General features: G+C 37.8%; 5 protein-coding genes across 6 annotated transcripts; 2 read left to right on the top strand and 3 right to left on the bottom strand.

Annotated features, from left to right (window-relative positions):
• The first annotated feature begins 810 nt into the window (after positions 1 to 810).
• Positions 811 to 4880, top strand: ALDH7B4 (aldehyde dehydrogenase 7B4). Its single transcript, XM_068487550.2, has 15 exons — positions 811 to 1102; positions 1234 to 1370; positions 1562 to 1648; positions 1742 to 1873; positions 2045 to 2117; positions 2307 to 2329; positions 2457 to 2520; positions 2729 to 2774; positions 3017 to 3197; positions 3288 to 3464; positions 3613 to 3777; positions 3886 to 4026; positions 4120 to 4217; positions 4323 to 4472; positions 4572 to 4880. The coding sequence occupies exons 2-15, from the start codon at positions 1236 to 1238 to the stop codon at positions 4624 to 4626; spliced, it is 1527 nt and encodes a 508-aa protein (XP_068343651.1). The 5' UTR covers positions 811 to 1102; positions 1234 to 1235; the 3' UTR covers positions 4627 to 4880.
• Positions 4881 to 7588: 2708 nt separating this feature from the next.
• On the bottom strand, positions 7589 to 8631 carry LOC137747729 (uncharacterized). The gene is made up of 2 exons (XM_088688243.1): positions 8064 to 8631; positions 7589 to 7819 (listed from the first exon to the last, which is right to left on the bottom strand). Exon 1 carries the CDS (start codon positions 8538 to 8540, stop codon positions 8091 to 8093), a length of 450 nt encoding a protein of 149 aa, XP_088544369.1. The 5' UTR covers positions 8541 to 8631; the 3' UTR covers positions 7589 to 7819; positions 8064 to 8090.
• Positions 8632 to 9950: 1319 nt separating this feature from the next.
• Positions 9951 to 14569, top strand: LOC137747345 (protein STRICTOSIDINE SYNTHASE-LIKE 4). Of its 2 annotated transcripts, none has more exons than XM_068487440.2 (6): positions 9951 to 10229; positions 10447 to 10659; positions 11337 to 11404; positions 13347 to 13583; positions 13822 to 13954; positions 14077 to 14569. In XM_068487440.2, exons 1-6 carry the CDS (start codon positions 10080 to 10082, stop codon positions 14347 to 14349), a joined length of 1074 nt encoding a protein of 357 aa, XP_068343541.2. In that variant the 5' UTR covers positions 9951 to 10079; the 3' UTR covers positions 14350 to 14569. The 2 variants fall into 2 exon arrangements, with proteins under 2 accessions (XP_068343541.2, XP_088544353.1); XM_088688227.1 differs by having other exon boundaries at positions 10217 to 10352.
• LOC137747346 (ATP-dependent DNA helicase Q-like 3) lies at positions 14499 to 19344 on the bottom strand. The gene is given in 19 exon segments (XM_088688234.1): positions 14499 to 14729; positions 14732 to 15090; positions 15229 to 15335; positions 15426 to 15550; positions 15662 to 15753; positions 15865 to 15998; positions 16092 to 16157; positions 16241 to 16333; positions 16441 to 16590; positions 16722 to 16725; positions 16921 to 17017; positions 17118 to 17270; positions 17389 to 17477; positions 17634 to 17717; positions 18057 to 18091; positions 18203 to 18343; positions 18462 to 18545; positions 18760 to 18881; positions 19022 to 19344. Coding segments are annotated over 19 exon segments (2190 nt in total). The 5' UTR covers positions 19176 to 19344; the 3' UTR covers positions 14499 to 14628.
• A 502-nt stretch (positions 19345 to 19846) lies between these two features.
• LOC137747243 (methylthioribose-1-phosphate isomerase) lies at positions 19847 to 22730 on the bottom strand. The gene is made up of 10 exons (XM_068487315.2): positions 22577 to 22730; positions 22391 to 22486; positions 22195 to 22250; positions 21948 to 22106; positions 21775 to 21874; positions 21514 to 21656; positions 21279 to 21384; positions 20800 to 20938; positions 20449 to 20717; positions 19847 to 20367 (listed from the first exon to the last, which is right to left on the bottom strand). The coding sequence occupies exons 2-10, from the start codon at positions 22472 to 22474 to the stop codon at positions 20287 to 20289; spliced, it is 1137 nt and encodes a 378-aa protein (XP_068343416.2). The 5' UTR covers positions 22475 to 22486; positions 22577 to 22730; the 3' UTR covers positions 19847 to 20286.
• Positions 22731 to 22890: the final 160 nt, after the last annotated feature.

Genomic DNA, 22890 nt, shown 5'->3' with positions numbered 1-22890 from the left:
CTGACGAAGTTGATGAAAATGACCATAGCTACACGTTTTGATGAATTGAGGGACTCCAATTGTAGCAATGGTCATTCCAATATAAATCATTTTGACAAAATTCTAACGAAGTTAACGAAAATGACTATAGCTACACATTTTAATGAGTTGATGGACTAATGATAATATATTTTTAGTTGAGGGACCATTGCTACAATTTGATTAAAGTTAAGAGACCATTGTTATAATTTACTCTATATTAAACTCACACTAGTGTAGCAGCAGTGTTGTAGATATCAAACTCAAATTCTATTTATCATATATAAGTATTACACTTACTCAAACTATTGTATATTTAATTTAACTTGTTAAATGCAACTCATACTAGTGTAGCAATAGTATTATAGGTACCAAACTTAAATTATTTGGATCATATATAAGTTTCACATTCACTCAAACTACGATGCACGTATTTAGCCTAACGTGTTAATAGGGCCTCTTGAGGCATGACATGACATGAAAATACATGTGCATTCATACCCATATACTACTAATATTAATTTATCAAATTTAATTTCTCTAATATTATTCATATGGTTGGTGATACAACGATATATTTATATTTATATTAAATAATCAGGACAATCCATGTACTTTGGTGCTTCACACGTGTGCATACTCTGTAAAGATAACGAAACTGGATCCTTTATTGAGTTAGGATGAGGATCCTTATGAGTAGCTTATTCGGACCATTCAAACTTGATTCAATAGCTGCAATTATTATAATTTTAGATGAGCCATTTATTTGGAGCCGTTGAATCAAATTTCAACGGTTCGAATATGCTGGTCAAAGGATTCCTATCCTGTGCAAGGAGAGGATGCAGTTCCAAGATAACGATGGGGATTTTTTTATGTGTGGCGTGTCGTAACGTTCCAGCACTCCCATTTCTATAAAAAGTTAAAAAACCAACCCAGCAAATCAGCTACTGCACTCTTCATCCCACTCCTTTCTGATTCAATTATTCATCCTCCATTTCAACTAAATAGTCTAAATTATTACCTGAAAATCCAAACATATTCATTTCCCACGACCCCATTTCTCATAATCCAAATCAAATCATCGGTAATTGATCATCATCGTCAAAAATTTTGTTCTTTGATTTTTTTTTGTTTTGTTTCAGATTTTGGTTTTTTTTGTTTTGTTTCTGTTTTCGATGAAATGAATCATACGACACTGAGATGATGAATTTGCAGAGATGGGTTTTGCCAAGAAGGAGCACGAGTTTATGAGCGCGATCGGTCTGGCTCCCGAGAATCCTGGAGGATTCATCAATGGCAACTGGAAGGCAAGCGGCCCGGTTATCTCCACTGTCACCCCTTCCAACAATCAGGTTTGTGAAATAGTAAACCTTTTAGTTTCTTTTGTTAATTATCTCCATTTTTTAGTCGATGGTTGCTTTTTATTTGTTTATTTTTGCGTAAAGATGTAATTTTGATCAGAAGAACATGAAGATTTGAGTTCGATCACAAAACCCAGAATTTCGATGTTTCTGATGATGTTGTTTTTGCATTTGGATATTAGGAAATTGCAAAAGTCACGGAAGTGTCGATGGAAGATTATGAGGAGGGCCTGCGCAGCTGCAATGAGGCAGTCAAGACATGGAAGACTGTTAGTCCTTGTTATTTTGCATTTCACTTGATAAATGGTATTTGAATTTGTCTTTGTCTTTGTTTTGACAAAGTTAATGTATTTTTGGTGCAGCTTCCGGCACCGAAGAGAGGTGAGATTGTTAGGCAGATAGGCGACGCACTGAGAGAGAAATTGCAGCATCTTGGGAAGCTTGTGTCCCTCGAGATGGGAAAAATACTTGCTGAAGGAATTGGAGAAGTGCAGGTACGGAAGAGGATGATATCTTTGATTAAAATGTTTTGCATCTGTTGAGTAGTGAATGAGCTATGGAATTGTCCGTGAGTGTTTAAGATGGAATTTTCAGTTACTGTTGTTGTTGTCTGTCAAAATCTTTGTCAAACTTAGTAAGTAATCCTGGAGCACTAATTTTTGCAGGAAGTGATTGATATGTGTGATTACGCTGTTGGACTGAGCCGACAATTGAATGGATCTATCATACCTTCTGAACGTGAGCTCAAAGTTTATATTTCATGCTAATTTATATTCTATCATCCTTTCTCTAATTGTTAATATGTGAATTGCTTTCGGAAAATTTTAAAGCTCCAGGATGAGTGAAATTAAAATTCTGTTGCCAAGCCAGTGGTTTTTTAACTTTTGTATAATCAATATAATCCCTCTGTCTGCTTTTTGTTTGCAGGTCCGGATCATATGATGTTTGAGGTGCATTGCTAGTTCTTACGTTGAACCTTGATCGATTTGTATACTGATGGGACTTTTACTTTTTCATTTTACACAATTAGCTTGATATGTTGTAATTAACAATGATTTACATTTTTATACACCACAGGTCTGGAATCCATTGGGAATAGTTGGTGTCATCACTGCTTTCAATTTCCCATGCGCTGTTCTTGGTATGTTCCCATTTTGCCTTAAAAGTCAGCAACATAAGTTAGTGCATGATGCTGGATCTATAGTCCATTAAGAGCATCAACGAACTTGAGGATTTAGTGTCATCATTGATCTTTGCTTCTTTATTTGTCACCATAAATTACTGAATACATTATAAATTTTATACTGTGAGATTTCCAACTGTACATTTTTCTTCCTATGGTGTCTTAGGATGGAATGCCTGCATTGCGTTAGTCTGCGGTAACTGCGTTGTCTGGTAAGTTTAAATGTCTTAATTTCAGAATTGGAGTTTTGAGCAAATCAATCATGTCAGTGCATAATATAGGCATTTAAGTGTAGTCAAAATATCTCTACTGTTTCATTGTTACACTGCGAGGTACCATAAGTAACTTGATATGATATGATAGTATCTTCTCAAATAATTGAGTTTTATTGCATTATTTCATTAAGAGGATGTGGTTTTATAATGTAATGGTTTCTTTTGATTATGTTTTGCAGGAAGGGCGCACCAACAACTCCTCTGGTGACTATTGCTGTGACAAAGCTAATCGCCGAGGTTCTTAAGAGAAATAACCTACCTGGTGCTATATTCACCGCTTTTTGTGGAGGAGCAGAAATTGGTGAAGCAATAGCAAAAGACACACGGATACCCCTGGTTTCGTTCACTGGAAGTTCAAAGGTACACTGGTTACAGACATGTTCCTTTTAACATTCTTGCTCCCATCACCGTGACGCTAAGCTTCTATTCCACATTACCAAATAAATATAGGTAGGTTCGAAGGTGCAACAAATTGTCACTGAGAGATTCGGTAGATGCTTACTTGAATTAAGTGGAAACAATGCCTTAATTGTTATGGATGATGCCGATGTTGGGCTGGCAGTGCGTTCTATCTTTTTTGCAGCTGTTGGTACTGCTGGTCAGCGCTGCACAACTTGTCGTAGATTGGTAACTATTTATCTTAAAAATTCCATTTTTGGGATCTGATGTGGTTATAGGAGTTAAGGTTTCTTTCACCGTTGCTTTTGTTTGCCTTTTCTTTTTCTTGAAAGTAATATATACAAATTTGTGTGCATGTGGCTTCACTGGAGTGCAGTATCTTCATGAAAGCATATACCAAAATTTATTAGATCAACTAGTTGGACTTTACAAGCAAGTCAAAATTGGGGATCCTTTAGAGAAGGGAACTCTAGTCGGTCCAGTACATACTAAGGCATCGAGGGAGAATTTTGAGAAGGGGATTTCAACCATAAAATCTCAGGCATGTTCTTTGTCTCTTGGAGAAGCATGAACGCCCCCTCTCCCACACACACACACCCCAGAGGAAAAATGGATCTTATGTCTTACACAACGTAATTTATTTTTTCAGGGTGGAAAGATCCTTACAGGCGGATCGGTTATAGAGTCAGATGGCAATTTTGTTCAACCAACAATTGTTGAGATTGCTTCAAATGCTTCTGTGGTGAAAGAAGAATTGTTTGGCCCCGTTCTCTATGTTATGAAGTTTAAGGTAGTCCAACTTATGAAAAGTTTATCTTGCATTATTATTTTCTATGCGCTTCTACTCCGATAAATGTTGCGGCTTTTGTTCGAAAATATGCAGACTCTTGAAGAAGCAATTGAACTGAACAATTCAGTACCACAAGGACTGAGTAGTTCAATTTTCACAAGCAAGCCCAGTACTATTTTCAAATGGATTGGGTAAGTGTCTAAAATGGGTGATGAGATTAGAAAGTGACCAATTTTCTGACAAAGGGATATTTCAAATTACAGTGTTTTAACTGTTTGCATTCGAATACGATGCAGGCCACATGGTAGTGATTGTGGTATAGTGAATGTAAATATACCTACAAATGGAGCTGAGATTGGCGGTGCCTTTGGCGGAGAAAAGGCAACTGGCGGTGGTCGTGAAGCAGGGAGCGACTCCTGGAAGCAATATATGAGGCGTTCAACATGGTAATCTTTCATATCTAAATTGATCACATATCTAAGATGATTGCGGGACTGTTTTATGATTGTTTCATCATTGACATGAGCAATTCTTATCCTTGACAGTACAATCAACTACGGGACTGAACTACCACTTGCTCAGGGTATAAATTTCGGCTAGTGTACCAGGCGTCACAGCAAAGCTCGGTCTAAACTCTTGGTCATGACATGTCAAGGAAAAGGTACATTCTGCCGAATCTGCTGCTGTCATGGTTACGAGTACCGTGCCAGCTTGAATGTGTGAAAAAGAAACCTTAAACAGATGTTTATGATGCTTTGGTCTCTGGCTGATGCCAGATTTCTAATCTCGACAAATAAATGGAACTTTCTTTCATCTTTTTTATTGGGAAATAAAAGCAGTCTATATTCAAATGATTGAGCTTGTGCTTTGTGGCACTTCTCCTTTTTGCTTTTGTTTAAGGTCCATTTGTGAACCGATCAAGTATACATCAAATGGGCCCAACAGATGATTGTGGTTGCAGAAAGCCTCTTTAGGCTTATCGCTGCCAAGGTTGACAGGCCGAACGAGTGTGGCCAATATCTCCTGCGATCCTTGACCACTTGTATACAACCGGTGATGAATATCTTTTCCTGACCGGATGTATGCAATTATGTATCTGTTCTTTTCTTCATTAAACAATCGTTCTATCACTGGATACAAGATGTTTAATTTCTACCCCTGGATGCATACAAGTATGTATCTCTCTCTCATCACACACTTCAAATTTTCTCCTTGTCAACCATCTAAGAAGTTGACATTGTGGTGCGTTGGCTAAATGGATTTTCCTGTCCAAATGCTACTTTCTAACAAATGGGAAATTTTTAAAAAAAATTTCTTTAAAAAGAGGACCAGCTGGTGGCTTAACCACAACAGTCCACCCTTTGAGGGGGCCAGAAAGACTCGCTGGAGTCTTTTAGCCTTCCCTGGCTACCATCATTTGATTCACGAGCGTCAGGAATCGAACTCAGAACGTGTCGTGTGGAATACGGACCTGAACTTCGTTTCCAACCTTTGGGCCATCTCGTGGTGGTTACAAGGGAAGTTTTGATAGCAGTACACGCACTGCAAAGTTCTAACATTCGGCCGGCCTGTACGAATGATTTAAAACCAAGCCAAGATAGATGTGTTAATCATACAGCTAGCGTTCCGTTTGTTATTATACAAGATCAATCTAAGCGTGGGCTATTTCCGAATCAGATCTAGCCGAAGAGCTCTACCCCTATCGTACTTCTTTCATCTTTTTTCTTCGTATACAACATTAGACTCATGAGATCGGATGTATTAAATGTCACACTCAAAAATTAACTACAGCTCATGAGTCTAACGCCGCATTAGGAGGAGGGGGCAGATAGAAGAATCCTCCAACCCTTCTGTTGTTAAATGTGGGGGCACCGTACTCTTCGCAGTATCTATGACACAAACCGCGGACGGTTTCATAGAATATGAAGCGTCGTTGTCTACCTCAAATGCAGTGGCATGCTAGAGTGAAGAACACAAAGGGACATGATTAGTTTAACACAAAAAAACAGAGGCCTTAATTTTTTTTTAATATGTTAGGTAAGAATTGCATAACAGAAAACTTCTATGATTGATTTTGAAGTCGTTTCTAAGTCAAACAACCGACTAGTGAAACAAGAGAGAAGAATTATTATAAAATTCACAAATTCATAACCAAGAACAACGCGACAAAACTTAGAAAATTAATACTGAACTGACAATTATTGAGAGGTTTGATTAAAAAAATAATAGTTTTAACCACACGTTTTAAATATCTTATACACTGCTCTTTATTTTTAACCATCAAATTAAATAAATCAAATAAAAATAACGACCAAGCTAAAAAGATGTGCGTTGAATGTTTCCCAAAGCAAAACTATGTCAAAGCAAACAGATATCTTATTAGAGAGAACAGTTCGTCAAAACTCAATTTCATAGCTAAAAACACTTAAATCACCGTTTTGAAGAAAAATAACTCATAAACTTCACTGCTACTATATCTGAATGTTACCTTATTGCATCCGATTGCACGACAAGTGACTGATTTTCTCCCGTAATCCAATTGTTCAGGTGTTTCTCGCTAACATTATCAGTATTAACACTTTGACTAATAAAACCTTGGGACACAGCAAAAACCGAGGCAACAAAAGTTGGTATCGAGACGAGACTGAGTGAGTGCTGGAACAACTGCATTCTTTTAACTTTTAACCCAAAAAAGAAGAGAAAGAGAAACCTCGAACGAAGCTGGCCCAAGTTGCTAGAGTCGGTGCCATTCCACCTGTTCCCCACACTCTCCCTTTATTTTGTCGTGCTCGATTTATATTTCAAGTGTTCATACTTAGGAGGGACAAATGTTTTGCTACAAGTGCGACAAAAGAGACAGACAAAACCGTCAAAGGTGTTTGTGTCTCAAACCAATTCATACAACTATGTTTGAGATGCCGCAAATTTAGTGTCTTATTTTCATGGAAGGTTTGCAACGAGTGAACTCGGTGGTTGTTTTTTTTGTTGGATCAAACAACATTGTCTATAGGAAATTTCTCAGCAATTTCGTTTTGTGCTTCTATTTTCTTACCTTTTTCTTGCTCCAAATAAGCCAATTTTACACTTAACTAAAAAAGGTGTATTCAATTAGGATTTTGAAAGATTTTAATTTTTTTAATAAATTTAAGGTATTCAATCAGAATTTTAAGATAGTTTATTAAAATTCTTAGAAGTTCAATTAGGATTTTAAAGAAGTTTATAACATTTCAGATGTATTCAATTAGAAATTGATTTTAAAGAATTTGAGAAAGTTGAGGAATTAGAGGGAATTAGAAAGATTTCGTAGTGTATTTTAAGCATCTACAAATCTTCCCTCTCCCCATGAGAATTGAATAAAAATTTTATATGGAATCTTTACAAATTAATTAAACTTCATAAAAATCTATGAATTTATAAATCCCTTAAAGTCTCTCAAATTCTCAATTACCCCTAAAATAGATCAGAACCAGCTAATTAGTCACTAAACCACCGCTAATTAATAATTAAACACCATAAAAATGGAAAGTTTAGTGAGGTGAATGCATTGAGGAATAGCCAGCAATGAAAATATTTAATCACTTAATGGCTCTAGATTTATTTCTAGATTTATTTCCATTAATCTCCCAAACCCAATAATAAAAAAAAATCATCGATCTCTATCTTGTCCGAGGAGGTCTGAGTTTAAATTTTATGGACGACAGTTGTTAATTACCAAAGATAATCAAAATGGCCGAACAAATGGCTATTTGGTCTTCACTTTGCTGGAGGAGGTCTCTATCTTGTCGAAGGAGGTCTGAGTTCAAATTTCATGGACGACAGTTGTTAAATACAGAAACAATCTAAATTAGATGATAGAGAACATAAAATGTATTTTTAACACATGAAATATGTACATAAAATTCTAGGAAAAAAAAAAAAAAAAAAAAAAAAACAATGATACTAATAATCCCAATTAGAGCAAGAAAAACCGACCCAAAATTACCTTAGTTCCAATTTATTACCGTATCCCAGTTAAAAACAGAGTTTCACATATTTACCTTTTAATCCTCTGTTTTTTACCATTTTCACCTAGACAGAGAAGGGAAGCAACTTCCCGATCGAACAAGCGGCGGCCAGCGAACCCCTTCAACTTCCCCTAGGTTACTATCGGAATTTGACCTCAGGGCTCTCGGAGTATCCAAGCTCCGCCGGAAAATCCGACCCATGGCGAAGATGGGGTGCTCTGTTTCTTTCCGCGACCGGAACTTTTTGCAGAAATTGATGTGGCGGTTCAGGGCCTCTTCCGTGGAGATGAGCCTATCTGATCGCACCACTTCGTCTTTTACCGCCTCGACGCAGAGCCCGCAAATCCAACGGCCCTGGTAGCGGTCTCGGACGCGGGAGATGTAGGCTGGGGTGCAATCCTCTGTGAACCCGCAGGAGTGGCATTTTACGCACTGGACTTCGACTGGTGGAGGAAGTGGGGATGGTTTAGTTGAGCTTTGCTGCTGGGAGTCTGTGCCTGTTATAGCCATGGAATGTAGCAGAACATTGAACTCTCTCTCTCTCTCTCTCTCTCTCTCTCTCTCTCTGTTTTATCTCTGTTTTTTTTGGAACAGAGGAGAGAGAGTGGAGGTCTATGTTAAATAGATGTGTGTGTGTGTGTGTGTGGGGGAAAACTAACCAACAACGTGAACCGGAGAGATATTTCGGCGGTACACGAAATAATATATTACTAATGAGATATGTGTGTTAAAAGGTTAATAATTTAAAAAATATAATTTTTTAATATTTATATAAAAATACGTGATATACTATCTGGTTCTGATATCGGGACGTATGGGTGTCTATGTATTGTATACAATTAAATTGTTTCTATAAATTAGGGGTTGTGTCATGGATTTTCTTACTATTTAACCAGGGCCTAAATTGGGTTTTTATTATCATTCTGTGACATCAGGTGGAAAATGGGTCATTGGAAATTTATGAGACTCATGGCCATAATTTTGGTAACTACAACTTTTTTTTTTTTTGGCCAATATTTTGTAAAAAAAAAAATGCAAGAAAGACCGTCATTTTATATTATATTTTGTAAATCAAATAATGTGTCGGTTGATCGTAGGATTTTATTTTGATGATTTTAGTGTATTGCAAACATGATTTGATTTATGCCATTTGGTTTCGTAGATTAATTGGTGTGTTGAGCTTTTTTTTTTTTTTTTTTTTTTTTCTGCAAATTTGTTTGTAATTTAATAATTGAAAAACGTAGACTGTTTTATTTATTTATTTATTTATTTATTTTTCGAGTTTTGGTGGGTTAATTTTGTTAAAAAAAACAAAATTTTGGTGGGTTACGAGCGGCATATGCGGAAATTAAATGATCAAATTTTCAACATATTAAATAGAATAATTCTAAGGTAGACCAAATTTTTAGATAGTGGAATCCACATTATAACCAGCGAATCGGTAAGAAACGTGATAACCAATGAATCCGGAAGACAAGTAGAAAAATGCGAGAATGAAAGATAGCTACATTTCCCTGAATATTCCAATGATTGAAATTTTGGGATCTTATGAGAATTTGGCTTGGAAAGGGTGATATGTTGTGTGCCTATGAGTACGTAAGGCCTTGTTTGGTAGTTAAGATAAGTAGTATGATCGAATTTCGGTATTGAAAAGTGATTAGGGTTGGTTCTAATCTCACCATAATCTAATCATGTGTATTTTTTGTCATTAGGGTTACTTCGACCTCGTGGCTAATCAAACCCTTTGGCCAATCTCTACATTCTAGAGATTTTAGCCGATAAATCTTTTCATTGTATCTTTGACAGCAACCTAATGGTTAAAAACTCCAGAATATACCAAAAAATCTGATATGTTTAACCCTAAAGTCTTGTTTGGCATGCAAGTTTTTGTGAGAAAAGCAAAGAGTGACTGGCTTTCTCGGTCTCTCGATAGGATTATCCTGACAACTGCAGTTTTGTTTCGCATAAAAAATATGAAGCCACACAGAACATAATCCCCACCTTATCACCCTTATCGCAATATTCTTGGAGATATACCAGACAGGCCTCATGGCTCTCAAACATTTGCTCACTCCATTTTCTGGCTTTCTGTTGGCATGTGTGGTTGCCTTCTCTCTCCAAATCTACTTCTCCCCAATATCGCCAGATTCACTTCACCTCCCTCCACCTTCCCACCTTCCCCAAAACAACTTATTACAGGTTTCGTAATCATTTTGGTTTCAGTTCTCAAACGGAAAGCTCACAGCTGGCCGTTTCATAACCATTTTGTTTTCAGTTTTCATAACTGTTTGGTAACAGAACTGAAGGACCGAAAATGAAATGGTTAGCATACGGGCCACGAGCTTTTTGTTTGAAGTATATACTTGTAACCATGGTGTTTGTTTCTGATTTTTATTATTTTTTTGGGTTTATGTAGAAAGTGATTAAACTTGGGGATGGAGTGCTTCTGGAACCGGAAGATGTTGATGTGGATAAGGAAGGCACACTCTATACAGCAACCAGAGATGGTTGGATCAAAAGGCTTCACAAAAATGGGAGTTGGGAAAACTGGAAGAAGGTGAATACTGATACAACTCTTGGAATCACATTCACAAAAGATGGTGATCTTGTTGCATGTGATACTGATCAGGTAAGAGCATAACATTCTGACCGAAAAATGGAGAAAAATATATGCACCCAGAGATTTATTTATATGTCTCGATTTTGCTCATCACGTAACTTTTTCGTTCTCACTCACAAAGGCAGAGCTATGAAGGGACCACAATGGTTCCAGGCTAATCCTGTCCTTTTCTCCATAAGAGTCAGGGCCCAAATCGGATGTTTTTAGTTTAATTTGTTTCATCAGGTTAGACTTGAGATTGGTGGCTTGCTTGTGGGTTTTGAGAAGAAGGGAGAGATAAAGAAAGTCAAAGAGGCTTGGGGTTTATGTTTAAAGAAGAGGATGATGAGATCATAGCAAACTCTAGACGACAATGGCTAGTTGCTCACCACACAACATAGTAATTTTTGTAAGATTAGGAGAGTGTTTCAGATTGAGACTTTGGGCCCTTTTAGGCTAAAATTTTGACTCTTTCACTACTCACTCAACACGCTCAGTCACATAATAAGTGAGATAGAGAGACAGAGCAAACCCTTTAAACCTTAAGTCTCCGCTTACACTATCTCACTCACGAGACTTCTAACTTATCACACTGATTCACCTAATGAGCGAAATACAGAGTAAACTGTTTAACCGTAAATCGTTGATTGCTGATAAGAATCTACATTGCAATACTTGATTTTGATTGTTGCCCCTTGTATGTGTAGGGCTTGCTGAAGATTACTGAAGCTGGTGTGACTGTTCTCACTTCACATGTTAATGGGTCCAAAATAAGGTAACACAATCTATCCTAAACCACCAAACGCTATTGCATGTTAGTCTGGAGGGAATGTCTTGAAAAATCACCTATTTTAATGCGTCATCTACTTTTTCGATTGGAGAACTAAAATTTATATATTTGACCCGTTATTCATTATAAAACATGGGAATTTTTTTACATGCAAAAAAGTTAAAATTGTACGAAATAAATATTGGAATATTATATTTACAAACTTCAAATTACTTCTTTCAAGCTCTTTTAATTTTTTAATATTTTTTATCAAGTGTTAATGGTTTGTAAAAAATATTAAAATATTAAAAAATTAAAAAAATATAAAAAAAGTAAATTGAAATGTGAATATAATCTCTCTACATATAAACAAGTTATTGAGGGTCAGGAAAATAATAAAAAAATAAAAAATAAAAGCGTGAAAATCATTTTTCTTGAGCAATCGCTGAATATTTTTCCCGAGGCACAGATCTACTCTCGAGGTAAAAAGTAAAAAGTAGATGAATGGGTAGTCAGTGATTCCATCCGACTGTGGAAAATGACTGGACAGCAATGTGTTCACTTGGAAAACAACATCCATGTGCAAGCCATGCCCAATACAATTCTGATGTGACACCACCAGAACATTACTAATAAGGTCATCTTATTATATATTGTGAGGTGCGGCAGTTTCCTCACGAAATGAGTTCTCTCTATATTCTAACAAATCGGATCATGTGGATCAAATAATCTTAACTGTTCACGTAAAATAGTGTGGTTAAGATCATTTTTTTCTTTTAACTGTCCCACTCTTTCTCCTCAACATCGTTATCTTCTACTTTGGCGGCCATCGGCGAAGCAAAACCGCAGAGAAAGAAAGAAAGAAGAAGAAAATGAGAGGGGTTGAAGGTCGGAGAATTATGGCGTTGGAATTGGGGTGTGAGAAGGAGGGGGAGGTGAGTGATAGTAGGGAGATCCGCAGGATCCAGATGGTTTGGATTTGGAGATAAGTTTCCCTGAAATGGGGACTTGTACTTAGTTATTAGACACTTCATTAAAAGAATGATTTATGAAGAACGAACTGTCATGTGATATCTTGATTAGTAATGTGTTTTTATGTATAAGTTCTTCCGAACATAATGATTTATTATTAAACTAAAAAGTTACAATGATGGTTAATTCGTTTCATCTAAACTGCTCTCGTATAATAAAACTATAAAGTAAGGAATCTTTTTCTTATTATTGGGACCGATTGCGAAATGTCATACAAACATCATGGTTTGTTGGTTTGTAAGATGAATCCATGACTGTTGCCATCAAAGTTTGGTACTGTTATTTCCTTTCAACTAAAGAGAAATGAAAAAAAACATGATTCAGTTGAGACCATGTCCAACCAAGAATTTATTCCACCTGTATTTTTCGTGGAGCTAGAGTTTAACAATATGGTCCAAATGGCTCATGGGTCCACAATTCTGCCATATGCATGTGATTCTTATCCCAAAATAGTCCAAAATGTTAGCACGAGTTGGAAAATACTTTAGTGGTGCTAAGATTAGTCATTACACGTTTTCAGACTGATCTGACTATTCTTATTTTATGGGTTTCACAATTATAAATGATCGGAAATGGGTCACATGTGCATACGCAATTGGTCTTAACATTTCTTGTACGAATACATAGATGACTGACCTTTGGCTATTTTACTTTGCGGATCCTACAATCATTAATGGCCAAAATTAGCTCACGTGTGCATAAAATTGTCGCACAATGAAACTTAATACCGAACATATTTAGCTATGTTTAGTACTAAAAACATTGAATTCACTGGTTGTTGTTTGTTGCTTCAGGTCATGTCTCTAGTTATGTATTGATTGATCCTAACATTTCTCAAAACCAAAAACACAGGCCCAATGAATGAACATATGTCGATGTTTCCTAAAGTTATAACTTACATGTTGAACACAATCAGATTTGCAGATGATGTGATTGAGGGACCAGATGGTAGTCTATATTTTAGTGTTGCAAGCACCAAATTTGGGCTCCATGATTGGTATCTTGACGTGCTAGAGGCAAAGCCCCATGGGCAGCTGCTCAAGTATGATCCATCATCCGGAGAGACTTCAATCCTACTTGATCATTTGGGATTTGCTAATGGTGTTGCAGTTTCAAAAGACCAAGATTATCTGGTGGTCTGTGAAACATGGAAGTAAGTTGTGATGTAACACTTCTTTCTCACTCTATATTTTGGATAAGAAAAAAGTAATTCTATTTTGACACACAATGCTGACCACATTGCAGACACACTCGACTCTAATACAGGCGGGTCTCATACATAATTGTATGGCGCACCTCTGTTTGAGAGTGTGTCAGCAATCTTATATGTCTAAATAACATTATCGATATGAAAAGTGCGTGGCAACCAATTAAAGCATGTTCATGCTTAGATTTAGGTGTTTAATGTATTGGCTGGAGGGAAAGAACAAAGGGAAGACAGAGATCTTCGTTGAGAATCTTCCTGGTGGACCTGACAACATCAATCTTGCTCCAGATGGGTCTTTTTGGATTGCTCTACTTCAGGTAATACAAACCTAACTGTTCAGATAGCGTTCATGTATCTTACATGGCTTTTGTTGATATAACGGTTCAAACAATATTCGTATGTCATACGCGTTTTTATGATTTGTGCGTGAATGACGCAGTTGACTAGGGAAGGGTTTGAGTTTGTGCACACCTCCAAAGCAGCCAAGCACTTAGTAGCAGCGTCGCGGAAACTGACTGAACTAATGAGCGCAATGCGAACAGAAGCGATGGCGGTGAATGTGGCAGCTGACGGCAAAATTATCAAGAAACTTATGGATCCTGATGGAAGCGTGATATCCTTCGTGACAAATGCTTTGGAGTTTGAGGATCATCTTTACTTGGGAAGCCTGAATACTAACTTCATTGGCAAGCTACCACTGAAAGATGCATAATATGAATCAGAGTGAATAAGAAGCTTGTAGGAAGAATGAAGAACTGGTTTTTCTTGACTTTTTCGTCCCCGAAACGCATAAGCCATGCTTGTTTTTAGGTAATCTGATTCTGAATGCTGTTTCAGCATGAAATAGCATTTACATCAAGGTGGAACAAAGTATCGAATATGTAATTCCCGCGATCCAATCTAGAAATAAACGGAAGTAGATTTACATCGTCTCCTCAACTTTTTCTTTGTGCACAGCATAAATCGGTACAAATGCACAAAACCAAGACATTCAACCTAATGCAACCGCATTTTCTTCAACCCTTTCTCTTGAACTCCGTTTGGTGACTGCTTTTCCGACGCCCTTGTGCTGATGTCTTTTGCCTTTCTGGTGTTGATGAACTCTGAGAAGGATGGAATTGATGGAAGAGTTATACTCGGGGAAGCACTTTCCGTTGGTGACACAGCTACAGAATTTTCCGATCTAACACTGTTGTGGGAGTCACCGCTGGCAGCTTCTGTTGTTCCATCCACTGAAGGTGATGGTGTTGCAGAAGGTTCTGTTTTGGGCCGAGCATTATCTGATGGGGAACAGTTAATGGTTCCAAGGCGATTAGTTAAGGCAGTAGAATCTGCAGTTGATAACCACCTCACCGTACTTGCCACTTGAGAATAATAAAATGATTTCCCAGTTTTCTTATACTTGTTGTAACACTCATTTTCGAGGAAAGAGGCCGATTTTTCCACTTCAATCCTGCACAGAAGATTGTCAACTTTTAGAACCTACAGATAGAAGGATATTCCATAGTTGCGAGAGAATTTAAAAACTCAAGTGTTTAACTGGTTTGTTGCATATAACGATATAATACATCAGACACCAGTAAAAGCTTACGCTAAGTTCCCAAGCCGCTGCTGACCCTGTTTGAGAGAAGTTTGTAATCTTTGCTTGCTTGCTTCCCTCAGCGTATCAGATATAGCATTCTTGTCGGGTTTATTCATCTGTCATCAAATTAGGCAATAATAGGTATTCAGGGGAAAAGATAAAATTAAATAATAACAAAAAAACCACAAAACTTAATCAGATCGAACCTGCTTATCAGAAGATTTATCCTTGTAATATCTTTCTTCTAAACGCTGCAAGCACTCAATCTTTTCATTGAATCCCAACTTTGCTGGCAACTTTGACCTGGCAAGGCTCTTGGCAGCAAGACCATCTGCGATTTGACGAAGACAATGAATGAGATACATAAACTTGCAGTGTTCTTTAAATCCCCCTTTTCTCTCCCAAAAGAAGTAAAAAGAGAACTATGTTGTAAAAAATATACCATCGGAATCAGATATGTCCTCCTCAGAACAATCTTCATCATCGCGATTCCAGAATTCAGAGGTTTGATCTTCATTTATCACATCTGAGGAGCTGAAATTGACAGACATTAATGAATAAGCAAGCACCGGAGTTACTATTCAATGAACCTTAGACCTGCTAATAAAAAAAATCAAATATCAGGACTAGGTAAAAAGAGAGCACCTGCTCATAAAAATTTGAGATGAACCAAATTTTTGCCGAGTGACACAAGTACTTGTGAGCTCCTCTAAATACTTGGCCACTAGGTTTGGATGTTTACAAGCATCACATGTTTTCTTACATAGTGATGCAGGTACCTGTTTCGAATGATGTCAGTACGTAGCTCTTTTGGAGCACTGATCTTGCACTCTAAAGTACAATGAAGCAAAAGTTTCACTAGGTTATACTACCTGTTCACCAAAAGTCTCAAGAATCTTTTTTCTACGACATCCAGAACCCTCACAATACTCGACCATCTGCATGTTTTTGAAATCAGATTCCAAAAAACAATATTCATAAAGAGTTCATTCACAGACAAAAAACAATTTATTGGCTTTACCTGCTGGAAGTCGGTCAGAGTTTTCTTTGACAACTCTTCCCGCGAGTTGGAGGCCTTTGACTTCTTGTTATCAGCATTGCTTAGAATAAATTTCTACAAAAATAATTTGAAAAAAAAAAAAAAAAAAAAAAAGAAGTGAACAATGAAACCAAGTATAGACCAGCATTGGAGTTGCTAGTAGACAGTCTTATCTAACCAACCATTTTTTTGCAATCATCAATTCCATAGTACAAAAGGCTTCTGGAGAGTTGTTGATCACGACCAGCTCTACCCGACTCTTGGTAGAAGGATTCCATTGACTTGGGAATATTAAAATGACAAACAATTCTGACATCTCTTCTATCTATGCCCTTAAAATTAACCACAAGCCATCAAAGGCACATCAGATCTGGTAAACATTATCTCCAACACGGAGAGAAGAAAAACAAAACAAAAAATTATTGTAAGAGTTTTTTAAATAAATGGTAATTCAGTTTCATACCATCCTGAAGGGTCACCAAAAGCACAATTACTGTCCATGCACCAGAATAAGCTCCAAACGCATACATAAAAGACAAAAAGGCAAGGACATCACAATAACAATCATGAGCTGGGAGCAAAAAGATGAATTCCCCTCACCCACACACCCAAAAGAAAGAAAAACAAAAAAACAAAGGTTTAATTTATATATACAATCATACCCAAAAGCCACCGTTGCCACGACAACTTGTATCTTAGAGGAAATCCAATTATCTAGGACTGAACTTCTTAACTTATCATTCAACCCTGCATGATAAGCTGAAAGAAGCAAAAGACTAAGAATTATATATATTATAAGTGAATAAAAACACAAGGGTATATGAGCAATTAATTTACAATGCCAAAACATTTGATTTACCAGCACATGAAATTCCACTCCGTGATAGATGAGCAGACAACTCGTCACACATTGTACGTTCAAGGCAGTAAACAATTGCACAAACATCTCCGCTAGATTTTAGCACACCAGACAGATCAGCATAGACATCATCTAAAAGATCTTTGTATCGAACTGCATTATAGAGAAATCTGGTCAGATTTGTCTATATGCATGTGATGCGAGGTAATAAATATTAGCCAAGAGACAATACAAAACAGGATCTGAATCAAGTCATAGACGCAGGGTGAACCTTCATAATGTATATTAGGACGATTGAAAGAAGATCTTAGGGTTAATGGATTATGAAGGCACAAGGACTCTATCACATCCATCTGAACTCTGCACAACAAAAGAATTTGATGATCAAAGAATATAATTAGCCAGTTCCTCTCACTTTAAAAAGAAGAAATACTGCTCTATAAATCTACAGACGAATTAAAAAATAAATGGTAAAGACGAGCTAATTTTCTATGCAGAGTGTGACAAAAGACTCACTTAGGAACGGCTGTAGCTGTTAGAGCCAATATTGGTACACCTGGGAGGTGGCTCCTTAGAGATGACAGCTTACGGTAGCTAGGCCTATTTCAATACAGCAATTAAGGAGACAGAGAACCAAAAGAAAGCATGTCAGAGTTTCTATGGCGTATAGATCAACATTGTAGCGCTTCACTCTCACTTTATTCAAATACTAATGATAGGGAAGTTGACTTAAATAGGTCATGAAATCTAACAGTATGTCTGATAGGGATTAGGGTTATGCTGGCATTTGATTTTTACTACCACTAGTAAGGTTCTTAGACAGTTTTGGTTTTCTTATTGCATTCACTTAAGAGTTTCTGATGATTTATAATCCCCCAATTGTGTGGATCAAACATAATAAATAGTAAATGTGGAAGAGACAATATATCTATTACAAACCTGAAATCGTGGCCCCATGAAGAGATGCAATGTGCCTGAAATTTTTGAAAAAGAGATGTAACTGAAACAAAAGCTGAAAAATTGTCAAGGAAACTCAAACATTCACATACACTGGTTATCGGTACAAAAACAATCTAGCGTCACACCTCATCTATGGCAATGAGATTCAACAACCCTCTCGTGTGAATCTTTGTCAGCTTCATCATAAATCCAGATGTTGCTATCAATTCGGGGGTCACATAAAGCAGCCTCAGAGATGGTTTTCCAGAGTCAAGGTCTTCATGAATCTTAAAATGCAAAAGAGAGACATCAATATTCTCATGCATAAATACATAGGCACCAATATTTTTTTGATCCAGTCATTTTGATGCAAAGCAAGAAAGACGTCCTAAACCCGAACTCTACCTTATTTTTGGTTTGGGTTGTCTGAGTCGAGGAGAGATACTCTGCAGAAATTCCTTTCTCCTTCAATGCCATCACTTGGTTTTCCTGGTCAAATAAGAAACATACCAAAATCCCACACTCAATTCTCAAGCATGAAAGTTACCGAAATTCGACCGAGAGCAATCATAGGCCTACCTACCATCAAGGCTGCACACAAAATGCAAAACAAAATTTGAGTCAAGTTCAACATTTTCATTTGCTAAAACAAGTAAACATCAAGCATGATATGTAATGCACTTATACACACACATAAATTTACACACAATTCACCTATTAAAGGACAGACAACAAGCACGATTCCGGTTTTCTTGGCGAGAGCCGGTATCTGATAACACATGGATTTCCCGCCACCAGTAGGCATAAGACAAAAGCAATCTCTCCCTGCAACCCACAAAACACAAAAACAAAAAATGGGGTTTTTCCAAAGTCAGCTGTAAACATTTTCCCGCATTTTCTCAGCAACCAAACAAGCAATTCTATACCGCACTGAGTAAAATGTAAATAAAATATACATAATATACCTGATAGAACAGCTTCAATGGCTTCCAATTGCTTCCCTCTGAATTCAGGATGCCCAAAATGCCACCTCAGCAACTTCACCAGAGCTTCCTTCCCCAAACTCTGATTCTTGCTACTGCCGCTCGCATTCTGCAACGGCAATGGCGATTTCTTCATATTTCGTTTTATTTCACCTGCTCGGATATCCCTGTCTCCAAACACCACCCAATTGAAATCCGATGAACTGTTATCCCTTAACCTTTAGAAAAGCTAATTGCTTGGATACTTGTATCGGATGAAGACCTTTTTCTCTGCATTTCACAGATTACAAAAGAAGCTGGTCGTCATTCGCGAAGCTAGCTTTGTGAGGGTAAGAGAGACGAAGTGGTCGATATTATGGGCCTAAATATTGGGCCGAACCGGAGTCCCGGCCCAAATTCACAATCTATTAACAGTTTTATTGTGATCCAGTTATACGCTCATGTCACTTTAATTAACGACAGACGTGAAGTTTTAACCCTTAGACTCATGTGATGTTGTAGTCGATGGCGGAATCAAGAACTTTCAACGGGACGGGCTATAATTTTCTTTTCCTCTGGTTATTATGTGTTAGTGATGGACTAACTTTGTCCTGGGAGTCAGGGTTGAGTTAACCAATGTTTGCTCAAAGGTGTGAACTAGTCTCTACCAAACGAAGAGGGCGAACTTCATGAAAATTTGCACTACAGTTTTGTAGCTCAAGTAGTTAAGTGCATCTCCTCTTACACTCAAAGTCCGGTGCGAGTGAATTTCTTAATAATTTGTTCACCCTCTAATCAATTTAGTCTACTTATGTAACAAAAATGTGATGCTTGATCCCCAAGAAACTTCTTATTGATGATTGCTCTACAAACATCCCATATGAAGCCCATACATATTGTATTGCTCAGGATACTTCAATAGTCTCAAAAACCACTACATGCTTACACAAACTTCCGGGATCGGCCGAGAACGGAGCGACTGAGAAAACATTCACATTCATGGACGAAGTCCCAAGAAAACTATACGAATTTTCCTCCAAATCTTCTCACCCACTTCCCTTATTTACTATAAAATTTCTACTTATTACATCTACCAATGATACCATAAAAATGGCCTGCTTATATTTTGGGAGAACAGTCATCGCTTGGAGTAAGACCGATTCTCCCAATTATTCGACAATATAGCACAAAGCTCTCTATATATTACGTTACACAGCACTAACAGTCACCACCTCGGGGAATATTTCATCCAATGCCAGAAGGCTCCGTTATGCACCGGACTGCACGGCTGCCTTCTGAACAAAACCCTTGATGTCGAAAGCATCAGTGCCTTTTTTGGTAATAACACCCTGCTAAGTGAACACAAGGTCATCACATTCAAACACAATAGGCTCTAATTGATTATATCACATAGAGATGAGTGAGTATACCTTCTCAGTTATGATACCGGTTATTAAATTGGCAGGGGTAACATCGAAAGCTGGGTTCCAGACAGCAATTCCAGATGCAGCAACTTGTTCCCCGAGCCCTCCGTGTGTGTTCAACAATTCCTTTGGGGATCTCTCCTCTATTATTATCTCTTCCCCGGAGGAAAGAGATAAGTCGATGGAAGTGAGTGGTGCAGCCACGAAAAATGGAATGTTATGGTGCTTTGCACTTACGGCAACACTGTAGGTTCCAATCTTGTTAGCGGTGTCACCTGAATTAAGTAAATCAGTTACACAAACCTCCATATGAATAGAATGCTAAAGCAGATGAGTGGTAGATTCCATTTCAAATACCATTTGCAGCCACACGATCTGCTCCAACAACTACAGCATTCACACGTCCAAATTTCATTAATGCAGCTGCAGCAGAATCTGCTATAAGAGTGCCTGGTATGTTATCATGCACCAACTCAAATGCTGTGAGTCTGGATCCCTGTAATTGATTTATAATCGTGTATCAATAATATTCAGTAACGCATTTTGAATATTTTCACTTAAGTGAGTAGCTAAATACAACTATCAGCTCAATGACCTGACATTTACACCACAAGAGTGGCTAAATATAACACCGAGGCAGGCTTCCAATCATGTTCGGATGCAATACTAAATCCCAACAATACTTTCACCCGACTTCAAACAACAGCATGCTACTACTCTCAAGACCACCTTGTTTAACTAATATCAACACTTAACATATGTGAATATCACGAAAAATTCTGTGGAGAATGTTTGATGCTAAGAAAAAATCGAACACCTAGAGAGTTGACACTCACTTGATTGAATGGACGCGACTCTGTACAATAGGCCCTTTCTAACACTCCTTCGGTATGAAGTGAACGGATGACACCAAGAGCAGTACCATAACCAGCTGTTGCAAGACTGCATTTACAAAACATATCACGGTCAGACAAAACCAATATGAAAAATTGAGTCTATATATGTAAAACCACCCTGTGTTTGTTCAATGTAAATAACCAAATCATCAAGTATGCGTTCCCGGGAAAATACCTGCCAGTGTTGCAATGGGTCAACATAGAAATGTTCTTAGAGTTTCCCAGTAGGTGTTGAATAAAACTTGCTCCATGAGATCCAATAGCCTTGTTTGAGGCTACATCGTCCTTGAGCATGATTTCGGAAGCTTCTATGTAAGCCTATCAAATTGAGCAAACAAAGCAAGTACAACGGAAGATTAGCATTATCAAATAGATTCTTAGGGCCAAAATCAAATCACAAGAAAAGTAACGTTTCAGATTTCGAAGGAAAGAGCACCTCAAACACTTTCCTTGCGTCCGAAGTAGTAGTGGCAACCTCGGATGCAATTTGCTTCAGTTTAGCTGCAGCATCCGAAAGATTGACAGCAGTTGGTCGGCTAAAATGGACACCACACAATCAGAATGCCGCATCAATTCCACAATTCAAACACTTGAAAACTACAAACATACCTGGAGACAAGGTACTCCAATTTCATGACAATGAAAGAAAACGCTTCGTCGGGGGTTCCATTGAAATCCTCCAAGTTAAAAATTTCCACAGCCAATGAGAGAGCCGCCGCGATAGCAATGGCGGGTGCGCCGCGCACCACCATATCTTTGATTGCGTGCCTGAAAAAAGAAAACAAGAACCGAATTCGTAAAACCAGAAAACAAAAGATTCATAGCACTTGGAAAGAGCAAAGCTTCAGTCTTTCACCATCCATCTGTGGAGTCCCGGATATCCAAATACGTACTTTGCAATGGGAGCTTCGTCTGTTCAAAACCCACAAACCTAATAGTTAAATTCTACCATTTTTTCGCTGAGAGAGAGCTTAATCCCATAAAAATTTAACAAATAAATACAATTGAATTCTTAGAGAGAGAGAGAGAGAGAGAGAGAGAGAGAGAGAGACCTGATCGAGTAGCTGAAGGGAGCCGCGCTTGTAGCAGATGGCCTGAAGGGAGTTGGGCGCTGGGGTACCGTCTGTGAACTCCATTTCCAGCTGAGCCTAGTACGACGACGTTTCCAATTGCGTTAGAGTTTTAGGGTTTTCAGTGAAAGAAGAAGGAAGGGGAGGAGGAGGCAAAGTTAAGGTTACCTGACGGTGCTGCTTCTGCTTCCGGTCAGCTTCTGTGTCTCTCTCCCTCTTCTTCTTCTTCTGTGCTGTTGCCTGCTGCTGGAGACTTCCCGGTGGAGGCAGGGAAAGAACCGCTTGTTAATGGGCCACATCTGTGGAACGGGCCCAATGCTACAAAATGTAGGGCCCATTTGGCATGTGATTTTAAAAGGTGGTATCAGTTTTTACAAAGCTATGGACCGTTTGGCATGTGATTTTAAAGATTATTATCCAGGAATGTTTTTAGGAAGACTAAAAACGCGTATTTATAAATAAAAGTATTTTTTCTAATATTA

Source organism: Pyrus communis, chromosome 2 (genome assembly GCF_041283825.1).
Source record: "Pyrus communis isolate YQ-2024b chromosome 2, ASM4128382v1, whole genome shotgun sequence".
In the NCBI taxonomy this organism is placed as follows: Eukaryota; Viridiplantae; Streptophyta; class Magnoliopsida; order Rosales; family Rosaceae; genus Pyrus; species Pyrus communis.
The sequence above is the reverse complement of the archived record's forward strand: the minus strand, read 5'-3'. Positions and strand labels throughout refer to the sequence as shown.